Source organism: Notechis scutatus, chromosome 4 (genome assembly GCF_049901735.1).
Source record: "Notechis scutatus isolate UNSWTSFEM ecotype Mainland chromosome 4, rNotScu1.2, whole genome shotgun sequence".
NCBI classification, from domain to species: Eukaryota; Metazoa; Chordata; class Lepidosauria; order Squamata; family Elapidae; genus Notechis; species Notechis scutatus.
In genome coordinates this window covers 121,838,182-121,859,713 of record NC_142012.1, presented here as the reverse complement: position 1 = coordinate 121,859,713, position 21,532 = coordinate 121,838,182, and the positions used below count along the sequence as shown (strand labels likewise).

General features: G+C 37.3%; 1 protein-coding gene across 3 annotated transcripts in view; it reads right to left on the bottom strand.

The window, feature by feature from the left end:
* SLF2 (SMC5/6 complex localization factor 2) overlaps window positions 1-21,218 on the bottom strand; it is a 29,600-nt gene extending 8,382 nt beyond the window's left edge. Inside the window, exons 1-15 of one of the 3 annotated variants that reach the window (XM_026667419.2) lie at window positions 21,016-21,218; window positions 15,882-15,925; window positions 13,272-13,831; window positions 11,655-11,712; window positions 8,613-9,445; window positions 7,501-7,583; window positions 5,651-5,755; window positions 4,980-5,147; window positions 4,794-4,896; window positions 3,517-3,592; window positions 2,638-2,779; window positions 1,992-2,097; window positions 1,463-1,639; window positions 459-556; window positions 270-354 (exon numbers count right to left, since the gene is read on the bottom strand). In XM_026667419.2, the coding sequence (XP_026523204.2) occupies window positions 270-354; window positions 459-556; window positions 1,463-1,639; window positions 1,992-2,097; window positions 2,638-2,779; window positions 3,517-3,592; window positions 4,794-4,896; window positions 4,980-5,147; window positions 5,651-5,755; window positions 7,501-7,583; window positions 8,613-9,445; window positions 11,655-11,712; window positions 13,272-13,831; window positions 15,882-15,925; window positions 21,016-21,122 (2,745 nt within the window). In that variant the 5' untranslated portion in view covers window positions 21,123-21,218. Of the gene's footprint in view, window positions 1-269; window positions 355-458; window positions 557-1,462; window positions 1,640-1,991; window positions 2,098-2,637; window positions 2,780-3,516; window positions 3,593-4,793; window positions 4,897-4,979; window positions 5,148-5,650; window positions 5,756-7,500; window positions 7,595-8,612; window positions 9,446-11,654; window positions 11,713-13,271; window positions 13,832-15,881; window positions 15,926-21,015 lie in introns of all 3 variants that reach the window. The other 2 variants (XM_087964641.1, XM_087964642.1) reach the window with 2 other exon arrangements.
* Window positions 21,219-21,532: the final 314 nt, after the last annotated feature.

The following is a 21,532-nucleotide window of genomic DNA, read 5'->3' as shown; positions in this document are numbered from 1 at the left end:
GGGACTACTTGTGAATTCTAGGGCTGTAGACTAACCTAGGAAGTTAAAACAAACGTCCAGAAGAAGGATAACTAAACTACCTCCATAACATATCAAGAAGGGTATATGCTCTTTTTAAGTAACTGAGCTAGACTCCTAGCAGGCTTTAAAGAACAACACAAGCACTTAGACAGTCAAATTCAAAATATGTAATTAAAAAAGCTCCCTTCACTGAGAAAACAAGTCTTAACTCCAACAAACTATTGTTCTAATGAAAGAATATACTCTACCTGATGATCATGGGTACTGGGTATTTTCACATGGCTTTTAAGAAGTTTTGAGATTATTACCAAGCTAAGATGTCGTCTTATTTGTCTAGAAGAATAAAGTTAACATAAATATATGAGCTATAATTTGGTGCTTTTGACATGAATTCTGATAAGCATACTACAGTAAGTGATATTGTCTTAAAAGTTTACCTCCCACGAGTTGTCCAATTGGGGACAAACTGAACAAGCCACAAGAGATTATGATGGTGGTTGGATAGACAACTTATTGCCAAGGATAACTGGGACATCTTTTTAAAAGAGAAAGAAAAAAATTGTTACTAGAATTTGAAAGCAATTGCTAAATTCAGTATCAGTGTGTATGCAATTGTTAGACAATACGTGTAATTATTTATTATATTTAAAGACTATTCATAGCATGTATTTGATAGGCATTGGCTTATTACATTAATATTTCTTAATATTTTATATTTATTGAAAAGACAAAAGTTGACTATCAGCACTACAACTTAAAATGCTCCCATTATTCAAAAATATTTCTATTTAAGGCATCTAACCGTAATTACCTGTAAATGGTTTAACTATATTTTATTAGATATTTCAGTTCCACAAAACATAATTAAACCCATTGATTATAATTGCTCTTAACATCAAAATGGAGTTTTTTAACATCACTTTTGCAGATGATCAAAATGATTACAGCTTTTATAGAACATTTCTGGATTGTTTTCGTTATTAAACAAAAATCCAGTCTGAATAATGCTTTTAAAAATATTTTTTATTACTAAAAATAAATTATGGTTTCTTCTGGGCAGGTTTACCCATTGTGGTAACACAAAGTGAGCAGGTAGCATATATATATGCATTAGAGCAGTGATCCCCAACCTTTTTAATGCCGCGCCCGGTACGCATCAGCTGAGCGCCGCCATCTTTTTGATGAAAAGTGCTTCCGGTGAGCTTTCTACCCAGAAAAGCTCACCGGAAGCACTTTTTCATCAAAAAGATGGCGGCGCCAGCAACCAGTGGCCTGGTAGGACTTGTTCCGCAGACGGTACCGGTCCGCGGACCGGTGGTTGGGGACCCCTGCATTAGAGCATATAATTTAAAGAAAGCCTAAGGCTAATTGATGCCTAGTTTTTATAACGTTAAAAATTGGATCTTCTCAAAATGCAATAAATTAGCATAAAATAAGTTACCTCAGTATCCCAGTTTCTGATATTTTCAAGCAATTTTATAACAAGGCACTCCAAGTCTACTAGTGGAAATTGCTTCAGTTGTGTTTCCAAACTTAATTTAGATAGTAGCAGTAGCAATATAAATATTTCTCTGTCTGTGTAACCTTCTGGACATACATTTATACACAGCTGTAGAAACTTAACGAAAGAAAAAGAGAGATAATGACTTCAAATTTTTTTAGCAATATTAATTTTGGCTGCAAGTATAAATTTCAAAAGCAGTATTGGTGTGTGTACATTCTGAATGTATCCTTGATTCTAGTGGACTTTTTAAAGGCAGCAATATACCGTATTATATAAAGGATTTTAAAAAAACCTTCAACATTTTATTATATTAAATTTCTGTTAATTTTCTCTATCTTACAGAAATGTTTTCCTGTGCATCTTAAACTACTTTTGCAAGGAAAATTCCAGCAACTACTAACAATTTTCAGTTAGACATATTCTTATACTCAACAGAGGACTTTTAAAAACAAAGCACCATTCTTACCTTTGCTATATTGCAAAGATTGCTCTCTATTAGAAGAAAGTAAGTTGTTGGGTTTATACAGATGTCTCTTTTTGATTGTTTATTCACAGTTACGTGCATTTCAGACCTGGTTAAAAAAAGAGACTTGTTTCCATATAGTTTATTACATATTTCATTCCCACATGTATCCGATTATGAAGGGATAACCTAGAAAGAATATTCTGTATTTTAAAATTTCAAAACTAATAATTTTATTGCATAATGTGGTAGGGATGAGATCCATACTGTAACAAGTCCCAGACTCATAGCAATCTGAGTTTTAGAAAAATCACAAAAACAAAGGCTTAAGTCAGGATTGTTCAACCTTTTATTTTGCCTGAGCTGCATCAACAGAAGAGGAATTTTGTTTGTGGATGTTTTTGGATGTGTGCACACACATCAGAAGTGGGATTTTTTTTTTCCAGCACAAAGGTCATAATTGGACTTTGTCATGCTGGAAAACCCACTTCTAAAACTAGGGTGGGCCAGGACACAAACTAAATTTGACTTCATTTACGTTTACATGAGATTTTCCTTTTGCATCACAAAATTATTGATTGGTGACAAATTTTGGGACAAGTCCTAAAGATTACATACTTCAGATTATAACCTTTTGCTAAATACTTACATAATATCATTTTCAGTATAGCCAGGCTGAAAATGTTGCAAAGGAAATAACACATTGAAGGAAATACCCATATTGATTAACACAGTTGTTATATCAAATAATGATGGAATCCATGGCTTCTGTTTGTCATTCTTATCAGAAACTGCAGAGAGAAAAAAGTGACAATTTTCTCTTCAAGCCAGAGAAACTGGAGTTCATTTAAGAATAACTGTATTTTTTATTCAGTAAGCAGAGCAGAATTAACAAATAACCAGATGTGATATGATCACAACATTCTTTTAAGATTACAGCAATTATGTTTCTTGAACTGAACTGTATTTTTTAAAATATTTTTCCTATAGTTTGTATTTCTGCTCTATATAATAACATTCAGAAGGGCATGTATCTTTAATAGCAATAGCACTTAGACTTATATACTGCTTCACAGTACTTTACAGCTCTCTCTAAGCAGTTTACCGAGTCAGCATATTGCCTCCAACAACCTGGGTCCTCATTTTACCAACCTCGGAAGGATGGAAGGCTGAGTCAACCTTGAGCCGGTGAGATATAATCAATGTTATAAAGCTGAGAAAATGGATGAAAATATTTTATCTGCACAGAATATCTTTTGAATTGTATATTCTAAAGCCCTCTCCTTGAATCCGTTTTGCTATCAATTAGTTGCATCAACTTAGTTCCAGTTTCTATGTAGATATACTAACATACTTTTTATTATATTGGTAAAGCTATAAGGCACAATCTGGAATAGGAATCCTGTCATTCATATTACTTTTTTTTAGCTTAATCAGTTTAAGTTAACAGCAGAATTTAATCAGGTTTCTTTTGAGTGAATTATGCAAGTAAGATTGCAAGGTCTCAAGTTTTAATTCAAACACTTACAATTTCTAATTGTTAATACCATCAACGTATCCAAAATTTTTCTTGAAACTGTGCTATCTGGGTGAATTGACATCATCTGTTTGAGAAAAAAACTTATTTAGCAAATTAAAACATTTTTACAGATTTAGATAGAACCTAATACAACCGCTCTTAACACTGGGATTGCAACATGATGCCTTTGAATACCGTAAGAAATTGCTATGTCCTGATCCTTCTCCTGCCCCAATTCTTTGGAAGAATAGAAATGGACAGTATATCTCAACCAAAGCTAGCTGTGGAAGTCTGGAAGTTGAAGTCCACCTATCTTCAACTTGTTAAGATTGAAAAACACTGGAATAGGACTGTAAATTTTCTCTAAAACATTCCCAGCCAGCTAAGTTCTGTCTTTGCTTTTTTAGAGGTTTTTGAAATGAAGACTTTATGCTTCACAGATTATTTTTTCTTCTAAATTTGTTCCGCATGTTTGAGAGGAACATTTTACTAGTGTGCTTTTGAGAATCTGGAATTTCTCAGAACAACACCTTTTTTTCTCTGAAATGGATATATTGTCTAGGAGCAATTGTTTACTTTACTTTGTCCTTTGTGAGTACATAGGTCTATTGCAGCCATTGTGCCAATAATAATTCTTCAAATTTTCAAATGTATTCACAATTTTTTTTAAAAAGAGACACCTGCTTCCTAACAACAGAATATAGTGATTTGTAAGTGATTTAGCAAAACACTATGTTCAAATATAGTACAGCTTTTTCTAAAAGCCATGCATGTCCTTATGGAACCCCCTTTTGATGTGGGAATAAAGCTAAAGTAGATTACTAAACTGACTAGTTTCTCAGACAAAATCAATGGCCCGGGGTACTTTTGGTATTCCTACATCCAGCATGTCAAATAAACAGTACAATCTCCAAAAGAAGTAGAAGGGAAAAACAACAGGCAAGCACACTGAAAATGCGAAATGCAAAATGTCAGATAATTTTTTAGCATTATTGAATATAATCTTATAATTGTTTTCTAAAATGAAGTAATGAAATGAGAATATTCATTCTATACATTAATGCTATTCTTATGGATATCGCAACATGGCAAGAATACTGGCTAAAAATGTAAAAAACCCATCCACTTTTCTGTATTTGGCAAGTGATCAAGTTTCAACAATTAACAGTCAAGAATGGAAATATGGAAACAAGCAATGCAGAAAACTAAAGTTGTGAACTAATTATAGTTCATACTCATTATGTATTTAATTACATCCATCCAAGACAAAATAAAAGATACCTTACCTGAAACATCCATTTTAAAATTGGTACGGGACAAGGACAATTATGGTAAGTAGATGCAAGTAAGCCTTCAATAGTTACAAAAAGCTGCTGTGTTATTCCAGATCTGCAGAAACACCACATATTAAGGTTGCTCTAGTATTTTCAAAGTTAGCCTACACATTCAAACATTAAAGGATCCATTCTTACCTAAGAAGATATTTTTCAATCAGATTTTGAGGATGAAAATCAAAGTTTCTCAAATCAAGATTATTCTGGTTGAAGATTTTCCCAGCATTCACTATTTGAAATATGTTTTCTCCAGGGTGCTGGTCGGGAATAGCATCCTGGCTGAATGAGTATTTTTCTATAAATTCTCTGAAAGACAAAATTATATACGCTAAAAAGAATTTAAAGCACAATAACTTGGATGATAATTCACCTCAGTTTATTGACCTGAATGAGATTTGTACTTAAACAGAATGTGGGCAACTCACTTTCAATACAATCCCTTTAGTATCCTATAAAGCAGCTGCTATGAAAGGAGAAGAACTTTAGGAGTCAGAGCAACTCAAGAATTATGTTAAGTTCATGTGTTGTATTAAAACATAATTATGTATTTATCTATGTATGTATCTGGATTAGGATGTTGATAAACTCAGCATATGACATCAAACTATGGTTAAGCATGATACATAGATACAGATACTAAAAGACAATGTATCCAAACAAGTATAATGTTAAAATAACTAGAAAACTAAGAAAGGGAGTAGTTTACAGAAGAAAAAGTTAGAATATGACTAAATATAACAAAGAGTATGAATATGACTAACTGTAACAACATGACAAAGCAATTAGTACACTGAAATCAGAAGACCAACCTATGTTCAGCAAATAATTCACCATCAGTAGATTGATCTTCAGGTTCAGAGTTTATTTCAACTCTCTCTTTAACGTGCTGTAACTGGTTCTCTAATTCATCTACCCTGAAAAAAAGAGATAACTTTTCTTTCAAAAGAATCTTGATCCCCGGTTATAAAAACAAACTTTCCAGCAACTTTATATGGCAAGATAGTATTACCTAAGATGCTTCTGCTGATCTTTTAAAATAAAATTTGGTAACCATGTGGTTATCTAATTTAAAAGCATGTATTGTAACATGATGTAAGTACATTTCTGGTAATAAAATAAAAGTGCTAAAAGACTAATTTCAACGTGAGTTCTTTTCTATTGAAAACAGTAAAGCAGGCTTGTTTGCTTTAAAGTGGTAGGACAAACAATATGAGATACTTTCAGTATAGAAAGGTGAGAGAGTGGGTTACACCAAGAAACTGGGAAACAGTTCTTAAGGGAAAATTACTGCATTAACCAGCTTCTACAACAAATCGTAACATTATTTTATTCACACATCACTTTTGCAACTATTACATCATCTTTCTTTAGGGATGGGATATGAATAATATTTCTATATCTTTTTGTAAGGGCCTAAAGGCTCTGCCAGCTGGCTTGGGGCCCCAGTGTGTGAATAGCAGAGTGGAGGTGGTTGATTGAGTAACAAAAGATCCCACTTTCCCCCCACTCCACCCTGTTCTCCTCACGTCCTTATATTTTAAAATGCTTGATTTCAATTTGTGTGTGTGTGTGTATTAGATTAGAAAGACATATTTTTATGACTGTAAGCCACCGACAGTTATCCTATGGTAAGATGGGCAGCCATTACCTTTTAGAAGAAAAGAAAGAAAGAAAGAAAGAAAGAAAGAAAGAAAGAAAGAAAGAAAGAAAGAAAGAAAGAAAGAAAGAAAGAAAGAAAGAAAGAAAGAAAGAAAGAAAGAAAGAAAGAAAGAAAGAAAGAAAGAAAGAAAGAAAGAAGAGAGGATAATATATGTAGCTTGGGATTGAATTATGGAGTCCTTGGTGCTCTCTGAGCTTGGTTGTGTGCATGCAGATGCTTCATTACCAAGTAAGTAACATCATCAGCACAAGTGAGAGGGATTTAGTGGGGATTAACACCAGACAAACAAGCAAGCAGAAAACAATATCCCAATCAAGGAATAACAAGGAGAAAAACCATATCATCACTAATACTGGCACGGCATGCCACTGTATATAAACAGGTCACTGTATATAAACGGAGAGTATGGGGTGCAACCCCATCCTCACTAGCATTGGTGATGTTACCAAGTTGTGTAAGGAAACATCTGCAAACAACCAGAGAGTGCCCAGGATCCCATAAACTTAATTTATTATTGCTACTAAGATTCTGGTAGCCTTTGCTTTAGTTTATTACTAATTTCACTACCCTCCATCCACAAGTGATAAATCTTTATTACTATTCTTTCATTTTTTTAAAGTCATTATCTGTTCCAATAAATAAGTTGGAAATATTTGTTAACTGTCTTTTTGTGATCATGTCCCAAGGCCATAAAGAGGAAGGTTATCTCTTGCTCTATCTGCTTGAAAGTAACCTTCAACATTCTTTTTTTATATTTGCCCGTTTTTCTTCTCTCCTTCTAGGCTCTTCCATACCTACATAAAGTCAAGTCACACCTTCATCTAAAAAACTTTTTTAATCTAACAATTAAGTACTTTTTCATTGGATATGTAAAAACAAACTTAACTCATTTGCCAAGAGGCAGGTGAAATGCAAGCAACATCCAAGTTATAATTATGTTATAAACAATAATGTGCAATTGTATAAATGAGGATGGACCAGAAAGCTAAGCAGGCATACCTCCTTAACTCTTCCTTCTCTTTCAGGAGATGCTCCAAATGATTCATGTATGAGGCCCCACGCTCAGTAAAAGCTTTAGAAAGCTGAAGCAAAAGTCCATGAAAAACATAAAATATTTTTCAGAACACTGATGGCTATTAGACTTAACATCTACATTTCTTAGATGTTTATTCAAGAAAACACTTGAGTTAGAAAGACACATCTGAAAAGCAATTATAAGTAGTCCTCAACTTATGACCACAATTGAGTCCAAATTTTCTATTGAGACCTTTGTTAAGTGAGTTTTGTCCCACTATACGACCTTTCTTGTCACAGTTGTTAAATGAATTACTGTAGCTGTTATTGACACAGTTGTTATGCAAATTTGGTTCCCCACTAATTTTGTCAGATCACGAAAATGATTAAATGACCCTATGCAATGACAATTGCAGCTGTCCTAAATACATGCCAGTGTCCAAATTTTGATCTTGATTATAAGCAGCATCCACAAGGATGCTGCTTATAATCATAAACGTGAAAAATGGTTATAAGTCACTTTTTCAATGCCGCTGTAATTTCAGTCACTAAATGAATGTTTGTAACTCAAGAAATACCTGTATCTCAAATGTAATATGAGGAATATGAGAGGGGAAAAAAACATGATCTCTTTAAAAAATTGTTTGTCACAAGTCCTCTAACAGTATCCAACCTATTAACTGAAAAACAGTGACTGAGCTAATCACAAGAATAAGTCAATATGGTTCTTTTTCTATGAGATACAAGTATAAAGTTTCAAAAGTTTCCACCACCAGCACAACCAAGAAACGATTTTCTGGCTAATATTACTTTGTACATTCTGATATTTAAAACTACTCGAGTTTGAAAATATCTTCCCCTTTACAATGGCTTCCTAACATATACACAGTTGATTCAGTTAAAAAGACAGATGCTATCTTCATATTATAATGAGGGTTTTCTGGAATTTTTTTTCATGTAAAATTATACCAATGTTTTAAAATTTTAAAAAGTAAAGAAAAGCTGGGAGCTGTACCAGTAAAGAGTTGGTTTTCATGAGGATACTTGTGCCTATGATCATCGCAATAAAGACTTTCTAACCAAAGACAATTACTTACAGAAGTGTTATGTGTTGCAGAAATTGTGCTTTCTATTTCATCCTCATGCATAGCTTCTTCTGACTTTTTTGCAGATGGTCTGACACTTTGGAACAGTATTTTTTCAAGAGGGATGAGTGTCTCTTCTTCACTACTGTTCACGCTGCAATCAGACGCTTCAGCATCACTGTCAGAAATGCTCTTTAATTTTTGAATTAACTCATATGTTTCATGGTTAGATTTATTCAAGTTACATGAAGAATTAGGAATAATGTCACAAGTATAATCTTCAAGTGTTGTCTTACTTGTTGTCTTAGACTCTCCCAAAGAACATTTAAGTGGCTCAGCAATTTTTTCTGAAGGAACTGTAGAAGCATTATAGCTTCTTGTTTCTAAATAAATAAGAGGAGTAGATGTCTGTAATTTCCTCTTGCTAGTATCTGAAATTTGGATTTGGTTGTTTTTACTTATAATGCATCTATATGATTTATTTTCATTTTCTTCAGCTTCAGATTTTTCTACTGAAATAGGCAAGTTACTGCTAGACAGATCTGTATCTGCTGGCTGGGAATTGTGAGCAGATATTCTGTGTTTTGAGTAATTAGTATTATGGGGAATTTGTGAACTACCATATTTGTGTTTATTTAGCTTCTGGACATACTGTACATTTTTCACATTTGTTTTTGATGAAACTCTTTTCCGTTTTCTAGGATGTTTATGGTTAGCTGTTCCAAATGAAGTTGTAGCACTGGAATATGCTGTAGGACTGGGCTGGCTTTTTGTGACAATAGTTTTATCAGAGCTTAATCCTGAACAAAACACACTTTTTGAAGTTTGTGCTGAAGAAGACTCATCTGTAAAATGAAAATAAAATGATGATTATACTGTATATTCTTGTCATTAACTATTCAAATGGTCAAAATAATAATGAAACTGATTATTCTCTCCTGCACATATACACACACACAATGCATACTGTTAAGCAGTATACATTTTGAAGCAATAAACCTCAGGAAATTAAATGTTGTAGGAACTGGGTACTGTAATTCCCTAACATAGTTCAATACTATTGTTATGAAATTAATAAATTATGAAAGGCATGTCAAAAAAATGTTAAGCTATGAATAAAGTTCACAGCTCATGATTAAGGAAAAAATGTGAGAGATAAAAGAGTTACAAAACAATATCATTCAAGGTCAGAAGTTTGTATGATGTGGCATCCTTGGTGTTATCTAAGCTTGGTTGTTTACATGCTAATCCCTGAAGAGATTACCCAACTGAGTAAACAACAAGCTCAGACAGCACCAAAGCATAGTTCAACTCTGAGCTGCATATATTCTCTTCTGTAAGTATGTAAATTCCTGCTCTTTTAATGAGTAAGAAAAGAATAAAAACATCAAAAAATATAAGAAACTGATGAACTGATGAATATAAGTTTTAATCTATATTTTTATACTGTAGGCCACACCTGGAGTCATCCCAAAGGAGTGAGATGGGCAGTTCAAAAATGTGATAAGTAAATATACTTGGGTTTATAAGCGTAATTTTTTAAGCATACATACAGTAGCATAAATTAATTTGGAGTTAGGATTTAAAATGACATCTTCACAAAAAATATAATTTTAAATATTTTTAGTCAGAAAAATAGGTAGTTTTTAAAATTATTACTTTTAGCAAGTTCAATCAGCTAGAGTTCATGGGGTAGTACACAAGATAATAGCTTAAAAGTTATGTAAACAACTCTGAATTTTGGAGCTAAAAGGCATGCATGACATTGAAGCTCTTGCTACAGAGTATCTTTCTTTTTAAATAATTAATCCTATGATATTTACTTCCAAATAATTATGTATAGAATTGTTTTGCAAATGGAATATAGATCTCAGTGACCTTCCATCAGTCATGGAATCTTTCTTGGTGGCTTGGGGCTACTTCCAGTCAGTCTTAGAGGTCCCTGCTTTGTGGGGCTCCTCAGGGCTTCATCCTCTCCCTGCTCTTACTTAACATATACATGAAGTTTCTGGGTGAGGTTACTACGTTGATAAAATACCCAGGTTTACATTTCCACCATGGGCCAACCAAGCAATGCTGCCAAGAACCTTTCCAAGTGCCATAGCACAGTGGGGGTCCTGAATGGGGGGACAAGAGACTTTGGCTTAACCCCAGCAAGACTGGATAGCTGTGGAATATAAAACCCCTTCCCCCACTGGTCCCAGTGACTTGCTGTCGTTATTTGTGCCTGGCATATATTTTATGTGACTTTGAGGGGCAGCAGTTGCAGATTTGACAGGCAATTTAAAGGTTCTCCAAAAAGCAGGTGGCAACTGTGGGTGGGTTCATCTTGTGCAATAATTGCATCCATACCCAAACCAAAAAAGCCCTACTCATGGTGACTCCTGTCTTAGTTACATTCCATCTGGATTTATGAAACATCTTAAATGGGGCTGCCATTGAAGAGCATTCAGAAGCTGCAGCTTGTACACAAACCTGCAGGTCAGGTGAGCTTTGACATTTCTTGCTACATTTATATACCACTGCTGTTTAATGAACTGCACTAGCTTTCGGTAGCCATCTGAATATAATTCAAGGTGACTGTTATCGCCTATAAAGCCCTAGTTGTGGGACCACTGCTTGGCCCAGCAGATCTAAGCAGAGACAGCATATTCAGGTCCTTCCCATCAAACAATGCCATGCTATTGCAATCAGGAGTTGTCTTCTTTGTGGCAGCCCCTGCCCCATGGAAAACATCCCTCCAAAAACTGGATTGCTCTGACAGTGTTAAACTTTCTCAAGGCTTTGAAGACCTGGCTGTTACTCCTAGAAATTGGTGGTTAGGTGAGATCTGCTTCTCATGTGGATTTTTTTTTTTGAGTTAGGGTTCCCCCCTCCTTTAACTCCAGGTTTTGTGGATTACATATTGATGCTCTGGTTATTTTAATTCTTATATGCTGCCCTGAGTCACTGTTGTAAGGGGTGGCCGTATAATTTATTTGAATAATAGCTAAGGTATAATGAGCTAGAATAAATTTAAATTTTATGTTACATCATTTATTTTTCTGTTTGCACCTGAAGAAGATTCCAGTGAAGTTGAGCTTGAATTTTTCCTTAAAAAATCTTTGGTGCCCTTAAAATAAAAATATACAGAAAAAAGGTTTTAGAATATACAAGTAAGCTTTTACATAATATAGATACTTTTCAGAATAGCAGACATTTCAGGATTAAACAGTACCATTACTGCTTATTGGAAGCAGTTAAAATATCACCTGCAGAATCACAGCATCTTAGAAGAAGTAATACATTTACAACCGATAAACACTTACACAAATTCAAAGGCAGAAAGAAGCTTCAGTTTATAGCAAACCAACCAAGGTTAAGCAACTCTCTCCTGAGAAAATCATTACATTGTTCAGAATTTGTACTAAAGATAGTTTGGGTCACAACTGTTAATATCACACAACACAGTAATGTAAAACCTAACTACATTATGATTTAGTTAGTACAATTACAAACCCAATAAAACATTTAGAGCTTTTTTGGCTTCTGGGTGAGGAAATGGCAGGCTAAGACAAAGGAGTGGAGACAACATTGTGCCAAAGACCAGTACTCAGGCATTAAGCCAGACAAGGAAAAGCCAAAAGACCACCCTCTTGGGCTCTAGAAGGTTGCTCCTCACAAGGAGATTGCAGAGTTCTTCTGGGGGATTTTTGACTTTTGAGAACCAGGAGCTGTAGAAGAAGCAATGAGCTTCCAGCTGCAGCAGAGCATGCATTAAGACACTGGGTTAAACCCTCACTTTCTTAATCCAATTAGGATTATAATTATTTTAAAGTCAAAGAGAAAATGGCAGCCATTTCTGGACTGTGCCATGTGGCCAGGAACAAAGAAGCATGCTCTACTTCCTTAGCGTGAGCTCTGGAAAGTGGTCAAGAGTTTGAGTTAAGGAAGTAGAGCAAGCTGTTCCATCCCTGATCTGTGGGGTGCAATCCTGGAATTAGCTGCTACTTTTGGAGTGCCCACAATTTAATGTGGCTGCCCAAAACATGGTGGCTACTTCCATGTGGCCTAGGAACAGAGCAAATTGTCCTTTTTCCCTAATCCGAGTTCCTGAGATCTTCAAAAGGTAAGGAAGTGTGGGGGCCCAACCTGGTGGGAAGAAGGCCCAAGGCCCGCAGGGACCCAGTGGCGGGGGAAAGGAAGGAAATAAGCAGGAAGGGATGCTGCAGCATTCCTACAGTCAATCATAAAGGTGAATGACTGCAGAGGCACTACAGTGGCCATAATTTTGGAACCAGATAGTAAGTAATTTTGAGGAAAGTGTCTGCTGTAACTCTGAACTAAGTGACCAGTTTCAGCCCTGGTAATGCAGTGGTTAAAGTGCGATATGCAGGCAAAATTCTGCCCATAGCCTGGAGTTCAATCCTGACAGGGTTTACTCAGCCTTTTATCCTTCCAAGGTTGGTAAAATGATGACCCAGATTGTCGGGGGCAATATGCAAATGCTACTTCTACACTGTAAACTACCCAGAGTGCTGTGAAGCACTATCTAAGCCTAAATGCTATCACTGTAAGTCAAAGACTACCTGCATTAATATGCTATGCAGTTATTCTCTAAATATACTTGAATAGAAAAAATAATTTCTAAAGATTTATTTTCAGAAACGGTGCAGTTTTTTTTTTTTTTACCTTCTCTTGTCTCTTTTTGCGAACGGTTCCTAATGATTTCGGAGATGAAGAACTGACTTGTGGCAACCTGGAATAGACTGTTTTTTGACACTGAGTTGCATGACTCTGCTTCTTCAGACTGTTATTTCCTGAAGTGAAAGGCCATTTATTCAAGCTTGAACCAGTTGAGTCTAGGTCTTCATATTCTGCTTTATGTTGTCTACTACTATTATCCATTAAATGTGTCCTTGTCTGAACAGGATATTTCTCATTTCTTTCCGAATTTTTTGAATAAATAGGATCTTTTAATATGAAAGAACCATCAGGTAAGGCCTTAGATATGAACAGTCTCCGAACCACAGGTTTTGGATGATTAACACTATTTTCTGAACTGTTGTTTTTCTCTGACTTAGCCTTTCGGAATAAAGCATCAATTATTGGGCTTCTGCCTGATGGTGAGCAAGGCAATTTCTTCCGTCTATGTTGCTTTGAAGAAGCATTTTTTTTAACATGGCCTACACATGAAACTGTATGTCCAGCTTGTCCATTTCCTTTTTCTGGAGAGCACAACACAGTTCTATCTTCATTAATACATGTAAAAGAAATGAATAACAAATTAATCATACACATTTCTAGAATCTCATGGAGCATGTCGTAATTGTCACATTCCAATGGCCAGCCTAAGTACCTGACTATTGATAATTACCGAGTTTTTCGATATATAAGATACACTCCCCCCCCCCCAAAAAAGGGGTGGAAATGTCTCCGTGTCTTACAGAGAGAACGTTACCAAAGGCCCGGCCACCCATCAGCCCCCACCCTTCGGCCTCTGCTTCCCAGCAATTTGCCTCCTAGGCACAAACAGCAAGGTCAGCTTCAGCACAGCCCAATTAGCACAAGCAGCTGATTGTCGACTGGAGCGGCCTCCCAACAACCAGTTGTTTCAGGCTGTAGGGATCACCATCGCCTATTACCGCCTTCACACACCCCATTTTCGGCCTCCGTGCATCCCATTTTTGGCCCGTTCCAATCCCTGCTGCCTGGAACGGGCCGAAAATGGGGTGTGTGGAGACCTAAAACGATCCCTGCAACCTGAAACAGCTGATCGTCGGGAGGCCAATCAGCTGCTTGTGCTAATCAGGCTGTGTTGAAGCCGACCAGGCTGTTTGCTGCAAGGAGGCAAATTGCTGAGAGGCAAAGGTAGATTTTTTTTTTTCTTGTTTTCCTCCCCAAAAGCTAGGTGCGTCTTTTACTTCGGAGCGTCTTATAGTCCGAAAAATACGGTAAATAATTTTTTAATATTTATTGAAATAGATATGTCTTTGGGTGAGATTATTTGAACAAAAGGTTAATGCTGCACTACCTACTAGATTTTTTAGAGGAATATCCTTTCCAAAACATTGTTTGGAATCTCTTTAGGTAAGATTAAACCTTTCCAAGAGAATCAAAAACATGCAAGTAATGGGTTCTTGGGAGTCAAAAAATGTTGCTTGTCTGTGGTGTAAGTCAGGGGTGTCAAATTCATGCTGTCACATCATCATGTGACATATCATGACTTTTTTTTCCTTCGCTAAACTGGGCATGGGCATGGCCAGTACGTGACGAATGATTTTGTTAATGTATATGACTTTTCATTGGAGTTTGACAGTCCTGGTCTAAGTCATACAATTGAATTAGATTTCACAGCAAGAAATGTATCAGCTAGAAGAATACTCACTGCTCAATAATACTAATAAATACTTTGCAGGTAAGAGAACCCAGCATTTCAACTGAATAGGAAAAACATAAGGGACACTGCTATCTGTGTAGACCTATTTTCAGACAATGTATTTTCTCTTGTTATTTTGGATGGCAACATTCAATCAGCTTATGGTCAGTGACTAAAGACAAGGGCAGTTATAGATAATATTAAGAAATGTGGATCAAAGAAGAAATGTAATTTAGTAAATATTCCAATCTTGGCACAGCTATTCCAATGTATTATTATTAGCAAGGTTTTTTTTAGTTTCTTCAAGCTACTGAGATTTGGAAATTTAATTGCCTATATAACAGCATAATTCCATCCCAATTGTCAGCAGATCATTAAGAAAGAATAATAAAACTGTCGTTTGTTTTCACCAATCCTCAGAAAACATGATCACAAAAGGGAATGGAACTTGTAGTTCCTGAGTAGAGAGAAGAAGCAGAAGAATCTACCAAACAGGGACTGCAAATACAGCACCCAAATACATCACAGCATCCAATGTGAAGGTTAAATCTGGAAAAATATTTAAGCTGGCTTTCTTTCCAGTCCATTTTATCAGAGATATGCAGCCGAAGACTGCTCCTAAAATCTCTATGAATCAGCAAACACTTATCAACAAGCACAGAACATTATTCCTGAAGTTCTGAGGTTCTCTTTTAGTCCTTCCATTGCCTAGCAAGAAGCATGGCACTATATATCATATTTTAATTTCATACTGTGCATTAAATCACATTTTGAAAGTCTGATTTTGTTAATGTATATGATTTTTCATTGGAGGACAACTTTATAAAACATTTTAACATACATTTATTTATATATAAATCAAATGTAAAGGCTACTAAACACAAAAAGCCACTGGTATCTAAATTAAAAGAAACATAGCTTACCTTTTTTGAGAGTTGGTTTGAAAAAGTCAGTAATACATTTGCTTCTATAATAAAACAAAAGAAACATAATAAAAACTTAGCAATGTTCCGAAAGGACATTTTAAAACAGTGGTCAATAACTGGTGGTCCGCAAGAAAATGTTGGGGGTCTGCAAAGAAATGTCCCCCCCCCCCAAAGCACCCCCCCCAAAGCAATTAATCAGGGGTGGGATTCTACCAGTTTGCACCTATTCGCTAGAACTGGTTGTTAACATTCTAAGCAGTTCGGAGAACCGGTTGGTAGAAAAAATTACTGGCCTAATCCTGTAAGGAAGGCAGAAAGGAAACATTCTGGTGTTGCTTACAGAAACTACCTCTCCGTTAACCCTTATTACATTCTTGGCAGGACTAGACTTCCTGTCTCAGGAACTTCTCTGGAGTTTATTTTTCCTTCCTTTGCTGGTACTTTGCTTGTGTGGAGTGACCATTCCAAGTTACAATGGCACTGAAAAACATGACTTATGAACATTTTTCACACTTACGACTGTTGCAGCATCCCCAGTCATGAGAGGCCAGGAGGCCATGAGATGCATGCCTCGATGTGAGTGATATTGAGTTGGTCACGCCCAGTCAATAACATGACCACCAAACCATGTCCACCCAGTCACATGACCACCAAGCCACACCCACCACCTAAGTCACGCCCACAGAACCGGTTGTTTGAATCACACCCCTGCAATTAATCCAGGCTGCATGGGAACACGTAGCTCGCCTATCCGCTGGCCCCCACCTTTTGGCCAAGCACAAGCCTTACCTTGAGTAGAGCCATGCGAGCTAGAACTGACAGGGGAGGGAAATCCGCCCCGGGTGGCTTGCTGATGTTGGTGGGAAAGTCGGTCCCATATTCCAGAGCTGCAGTAGTCACAAGACTGGCCCTTTGGTGATCCCTGAACAGCTCCTCCAGTCCATGGCAGGCGGGTGCAAACTGGGTGGAGGAACAGCTGCTCCGGGATGACCAAAGGGCCAGTTCTGTGACTACTACAGCTCTGGAATATGGGACCGACTTTCCCACCAACGTCAGCAGCCACCATCAGTCAAAATTCATATTAGTGGTCTCTATAAACCCTATAAACCTCGTCAATATCATTGCAAACCTCCTGTTTGGTTTTCTGAAGAGCTGCTGTTATCAAATCCATCATTATTGATTGTTAAGTCTTCCTTTCTATCCTCAATGACGTTTTGAAATCTGAGGAAAAATGCTACTTTCTCCAATTCCATGTGAACCACCGAATCCCGGATTTCACAATACAGCACTTTCCAGTTCTGTTTTGATTCATCTAATTTTTTCCCACCACATCCATTCTCGCCTCTATTGTAATTAGTTTTTGTTCATTCTTTGCCATTACCTCTTGCATCATTCCAATTTTGTTGTCCAAATTCTTTATTTATTTTGTCAAGCGATTATAAGATAACAGGTATAAGTATAAACATGTTATGAATACATGAAATGGATACATATAAGAAAAAAAAAGAAACAACAGGACAGGGACGGTAGGCATGTTGGTGTGCTTATGCATGCCCCCTACAGACCTCTGAGGAAAGGGTTGAAGTCAATAGTAGACAGTCTAAGGTTAAAGTTTTTGGGGTTTGGGGAAGAAACCACAGAGTCAGGTAGAGTATTCCAGACATTGACCACTCTGTTCCTGAAGTTGTATTTCCTGCAATCAAGTTTGGTGCCATTAACCTTGAGTTTGTATCTATTGTGTGCTCTTGTATTGTTATGGTTGAAGCATTCATTGACAGGTAGGACATTACAATATATAATTTTATGTACTATACTTAGATCGGACCGAAGGCGGCATAGTTCTAGGTTGTTTAGGTCTAGAATTTCAAGTCTGGTGGCATATGGTATTTTGCAACAAGTAGAGGAGTGGAGAACTCTTCTTGTGAAATATTTCTGGACTTTCTCAACTGTATTAATATCAGATTTATAATGCGGGCTCCAGGCTGATGAGCTGTATTCAAGTATTGGTCTAGCAAATGTTTTTAATTCATTTTGTTAAATGAATTAAAGATTCTTTTCATTTCTGTTTTCATATCTTCATGGTTCCTCACTATCAATTCGTGGGTCTTCACCATCATCTCTTGCATCATAATGTTGTCTGTACCATCTGTGGTATTAGAGCAGAGCTTGGCTTTTCTACTAATAGCATCACATCTATGGCCCTCTGTCCCAAGGGAGAGGATATCGTTGCTGTTCCTTTCTTTCCTGTTTTTACTGTTGTAGTTGTCGTTGCCATTTTTACTACCTGTAGAAGGGTTCTCCAATCCACCATTAAATGTCACTGTTAGGATTATTTCTTCACTCCTTTTCTATTAGATCAAAAAATAATGTCTTTCCTCAGTAATATTTATTTTGGTATATATGTTGCTAGTTATTATTCTTCTATTTTATGCACTCTGGATCAGACCTAAATTCTATTCTTTGTATATTTAAAGATTTAAATATTAATTGCAAATAATTACTAATCAAAAGTCAATAGTCCTATACATTTAGTTAATTAATACAGATGTCAGGATACACAGTTCATTATATATAAAACTTATACAATACTTAGATATTCTTTAAATCAGTATATATATAGCCATCTAGTCTCTTTTTATAGTTTAAATATATAGTACTTTTAAGTAGATACAAAGAAAGCAAGCAAAAAAAAAAGATATTTAACATTAATTGGAAGAAGGGTAGAGGAGAACAATGCTGTACTATTTCATACATTATACAACCTCTTTTCCTTCAATCATTTGGTCATTCAATTGTTGTTCAATATTCAATATTGTAACAATTATATATCTATCAAAGGTATATTTTACCAGTATTGTTTAACTTTAAATAGTTTCCACAGTCTTTTTATTCTTTAGTCCGTCAAAGTTTCTTGTCTCAAGATATCTTCTTTCAAAAGTGCAGTCACAGCCTTTTTCCTTCCCCTTCTGTCTTCAAGTTATGCTGTGCCTTCCCCCCCCACCACCCCACGTGATCTCAATTCCAATAGTCTTTTCACTCAATAATCCCAAATAACATGGAAGTAACTGGAACATACAACTATAATACATCCAACCTACCACCTTACTGAATTCACACAACTTACTAAGTTAAAACCAAACATAACACTTTCTGGAAACAGGTAGAAAGGCTGGAATGACAAGTACTATAATACATTACAGATTCTAACTAAATTTGAAACTCTACATAGCAATAGCTGTTGTAAGTTTCTACTTTGCTTCTGGACACTTTAGGATTGAATGTGTGTCACCTACACCATGCATATTTCCCATTCTATACTGAAAATTAAACTGACATAAACTGTATTAATTACAACCTATCTCATCAAATGGCTTAAATGCTACGCTAATTTTTATTACAAGAAGATATTCTAATTACCATTAATAGTTTAATTGAGGATATATCCCAGACTAGTGGTTTCTTAGCTGCTTGACATCTAAGGCAGGGATCCCCAACCTTTTCGACGCCGCGGCCCGGTTCCAACATCAGCTGGGCGCCGCGCCCGGTGCGGCGTCAACTGGGCGCCGCCATCTTTTATGAAAAAGGCGCTTCGGTGACGTCACCGGGCGCTGTTTGTCATATAAAAGATGGCGGCGCCACGCTTCTGGTGAGCTTTTTCGGGTAGAAATGGCTTTCTACCGGAAAAGCTCACCGAGCAAGCGCCGCCATCTTTTATGACAAACAGCGCTTCCGGTGAACTTTCTACCCGGAAGCGCTTTTTACCAAAAAGATGGCGGCGCCCAGCAACCAGCGGCCCGGTAAGGGTTGTTCCGGGCCCGGTACCGGTCCGCGGACCGGCGGTTGGGGACCCCTGATCTAAGGGATCCTGACCAACCCTATTAAGACTTAGCTCATCTATATAATAATTCTCTGAGATTAAAATGACTTTCAGTCCTCTCCTTATTATATTTCCTTCAAATATTAAGTAATGCTAATTAAGTACTTGCAAGTCATTCCATGTCAACAGTGCCAAAATTCTACCATCAAAGTTATACCAAAAGTTGGATGGCTATGTCCAGAGGTTTTACCTCCCATTAGTATACTTTTTATCATAACAGAATGTAGAATTATTATGGTAAGATTTGCTCTGAATCTGTTAAAAAAAACCTCTGAAACTAACCTGGGAAACTCTCCTCATTGATCATGCCAACTATTTGCACACATTTTCCTTCTACCCTTATTTCAGCATCTAGCTTTCCCAGGACATCCTGTTCATATCTCAGTCAATTATAAAGCACTAGAAAATATTAAGCTTGCCTTTCAGAATATCATCAGATATTGGGCAATTTTCAGATTAGTTACATAATGTGAAAAGGATTCCTTTTCTCCTCTGAAATCTAGAAAAGATTTCATATAATCTCAAGGCAAGCCAAAGAGAGGAAAAACAATATTCTTGCAGGAGGAGAGCTGCATCTTCTTCTCCAGAGTCCATTTTCTTTCTGTACTACATAGTGAGCAGTGGAACTTCTTCTGAACTATTTATAGTACAAAAGAATTCTGAACACCACCCAGAAGTAAATATCGCACTTTACCCACTTTATGGTCACATTGCTTGCTCTTCTTTCATATGGCGACTGTAGTATGTGCAAACTTCTGGGGCCACATACTAGCAGTGCCTACTTTCAGTTCCCACCCATTGCTGGTATTCAACATTCAATGTATCCATTTGTTCCCCCAGAAGTGGTTTCTCCTCAGGTAAGGCCAACTGCAAAAGCAAAGAGCCATTCCTTGCAAGCATTATCCCAAATGGAAGAGCCCAGAAAGACTTTATCCCTCTTCTCCCCAACCCCAAATTCTTTAAGGATTCGAACGTCTTATTCCGTCAGATCACATGAAAAGATATTAAGACAAGCAATTCCTACACGACGTTATTTCTTCAGACGTTTTCTACGGAGTCGCTCCAGGACCCAGCTTAAGAGGAATTTGCTCCACTTTTATCCGGCTGCACGGAACATCCACCCGCCGAACAACACGTTCCCTTCCCCGAGCGCGGCATCAACACCCCTCCCATCAAGTCTTGGAAACGCGGCTGACCCTTCCGCTTCCCAAGTCCCTGGCGGGATAGTTAAGGGGAGCGGTCACTCCCAGGTACCTGGCATCCGCAGCCCCGCGGTCCACCGACGGGCGATGCTGGCTGGGAGAACACGCAGAAACGCTCAGTTGCGTGCAGCTGCCGCTTCCGCTGCAGTTCTGGGTCATGTTTCCACATACAGCCGCCCGCTCCGAGGCTGACCGGAGTAAGAGTTTCCGGGCTTTCGCGTCTCCATTGCACAACCCCGTGGGCGAAATGGGGGGGGGGGGGGGAGAGGCAGAGGGGGCGTGGTCTTCCTGAGGCGGCGCCGCAATTGGTCCACCTCAGAGAAGGGTGCTCCAGTCCACGTGCCGACCTCGAGGAATAGAAAAACAGCGAGAGCCGGAGCGCTCTTCGGATTGGTTGCTCCTCCGAGCCAACTTCGAACTCTGCCTCGTTACGTAGCTCCGGCTTTGGCTTTCACGGGGCGTTTCTAGGGAGTGGGAAATGGTTGAAATGGGAGAACTTGGCGCTTTCCGGTGGCTGCGCTTCTCATAGGCTGGAGCAAGAGCGCGCGCTTGCCGGGCCAACTTCTCGG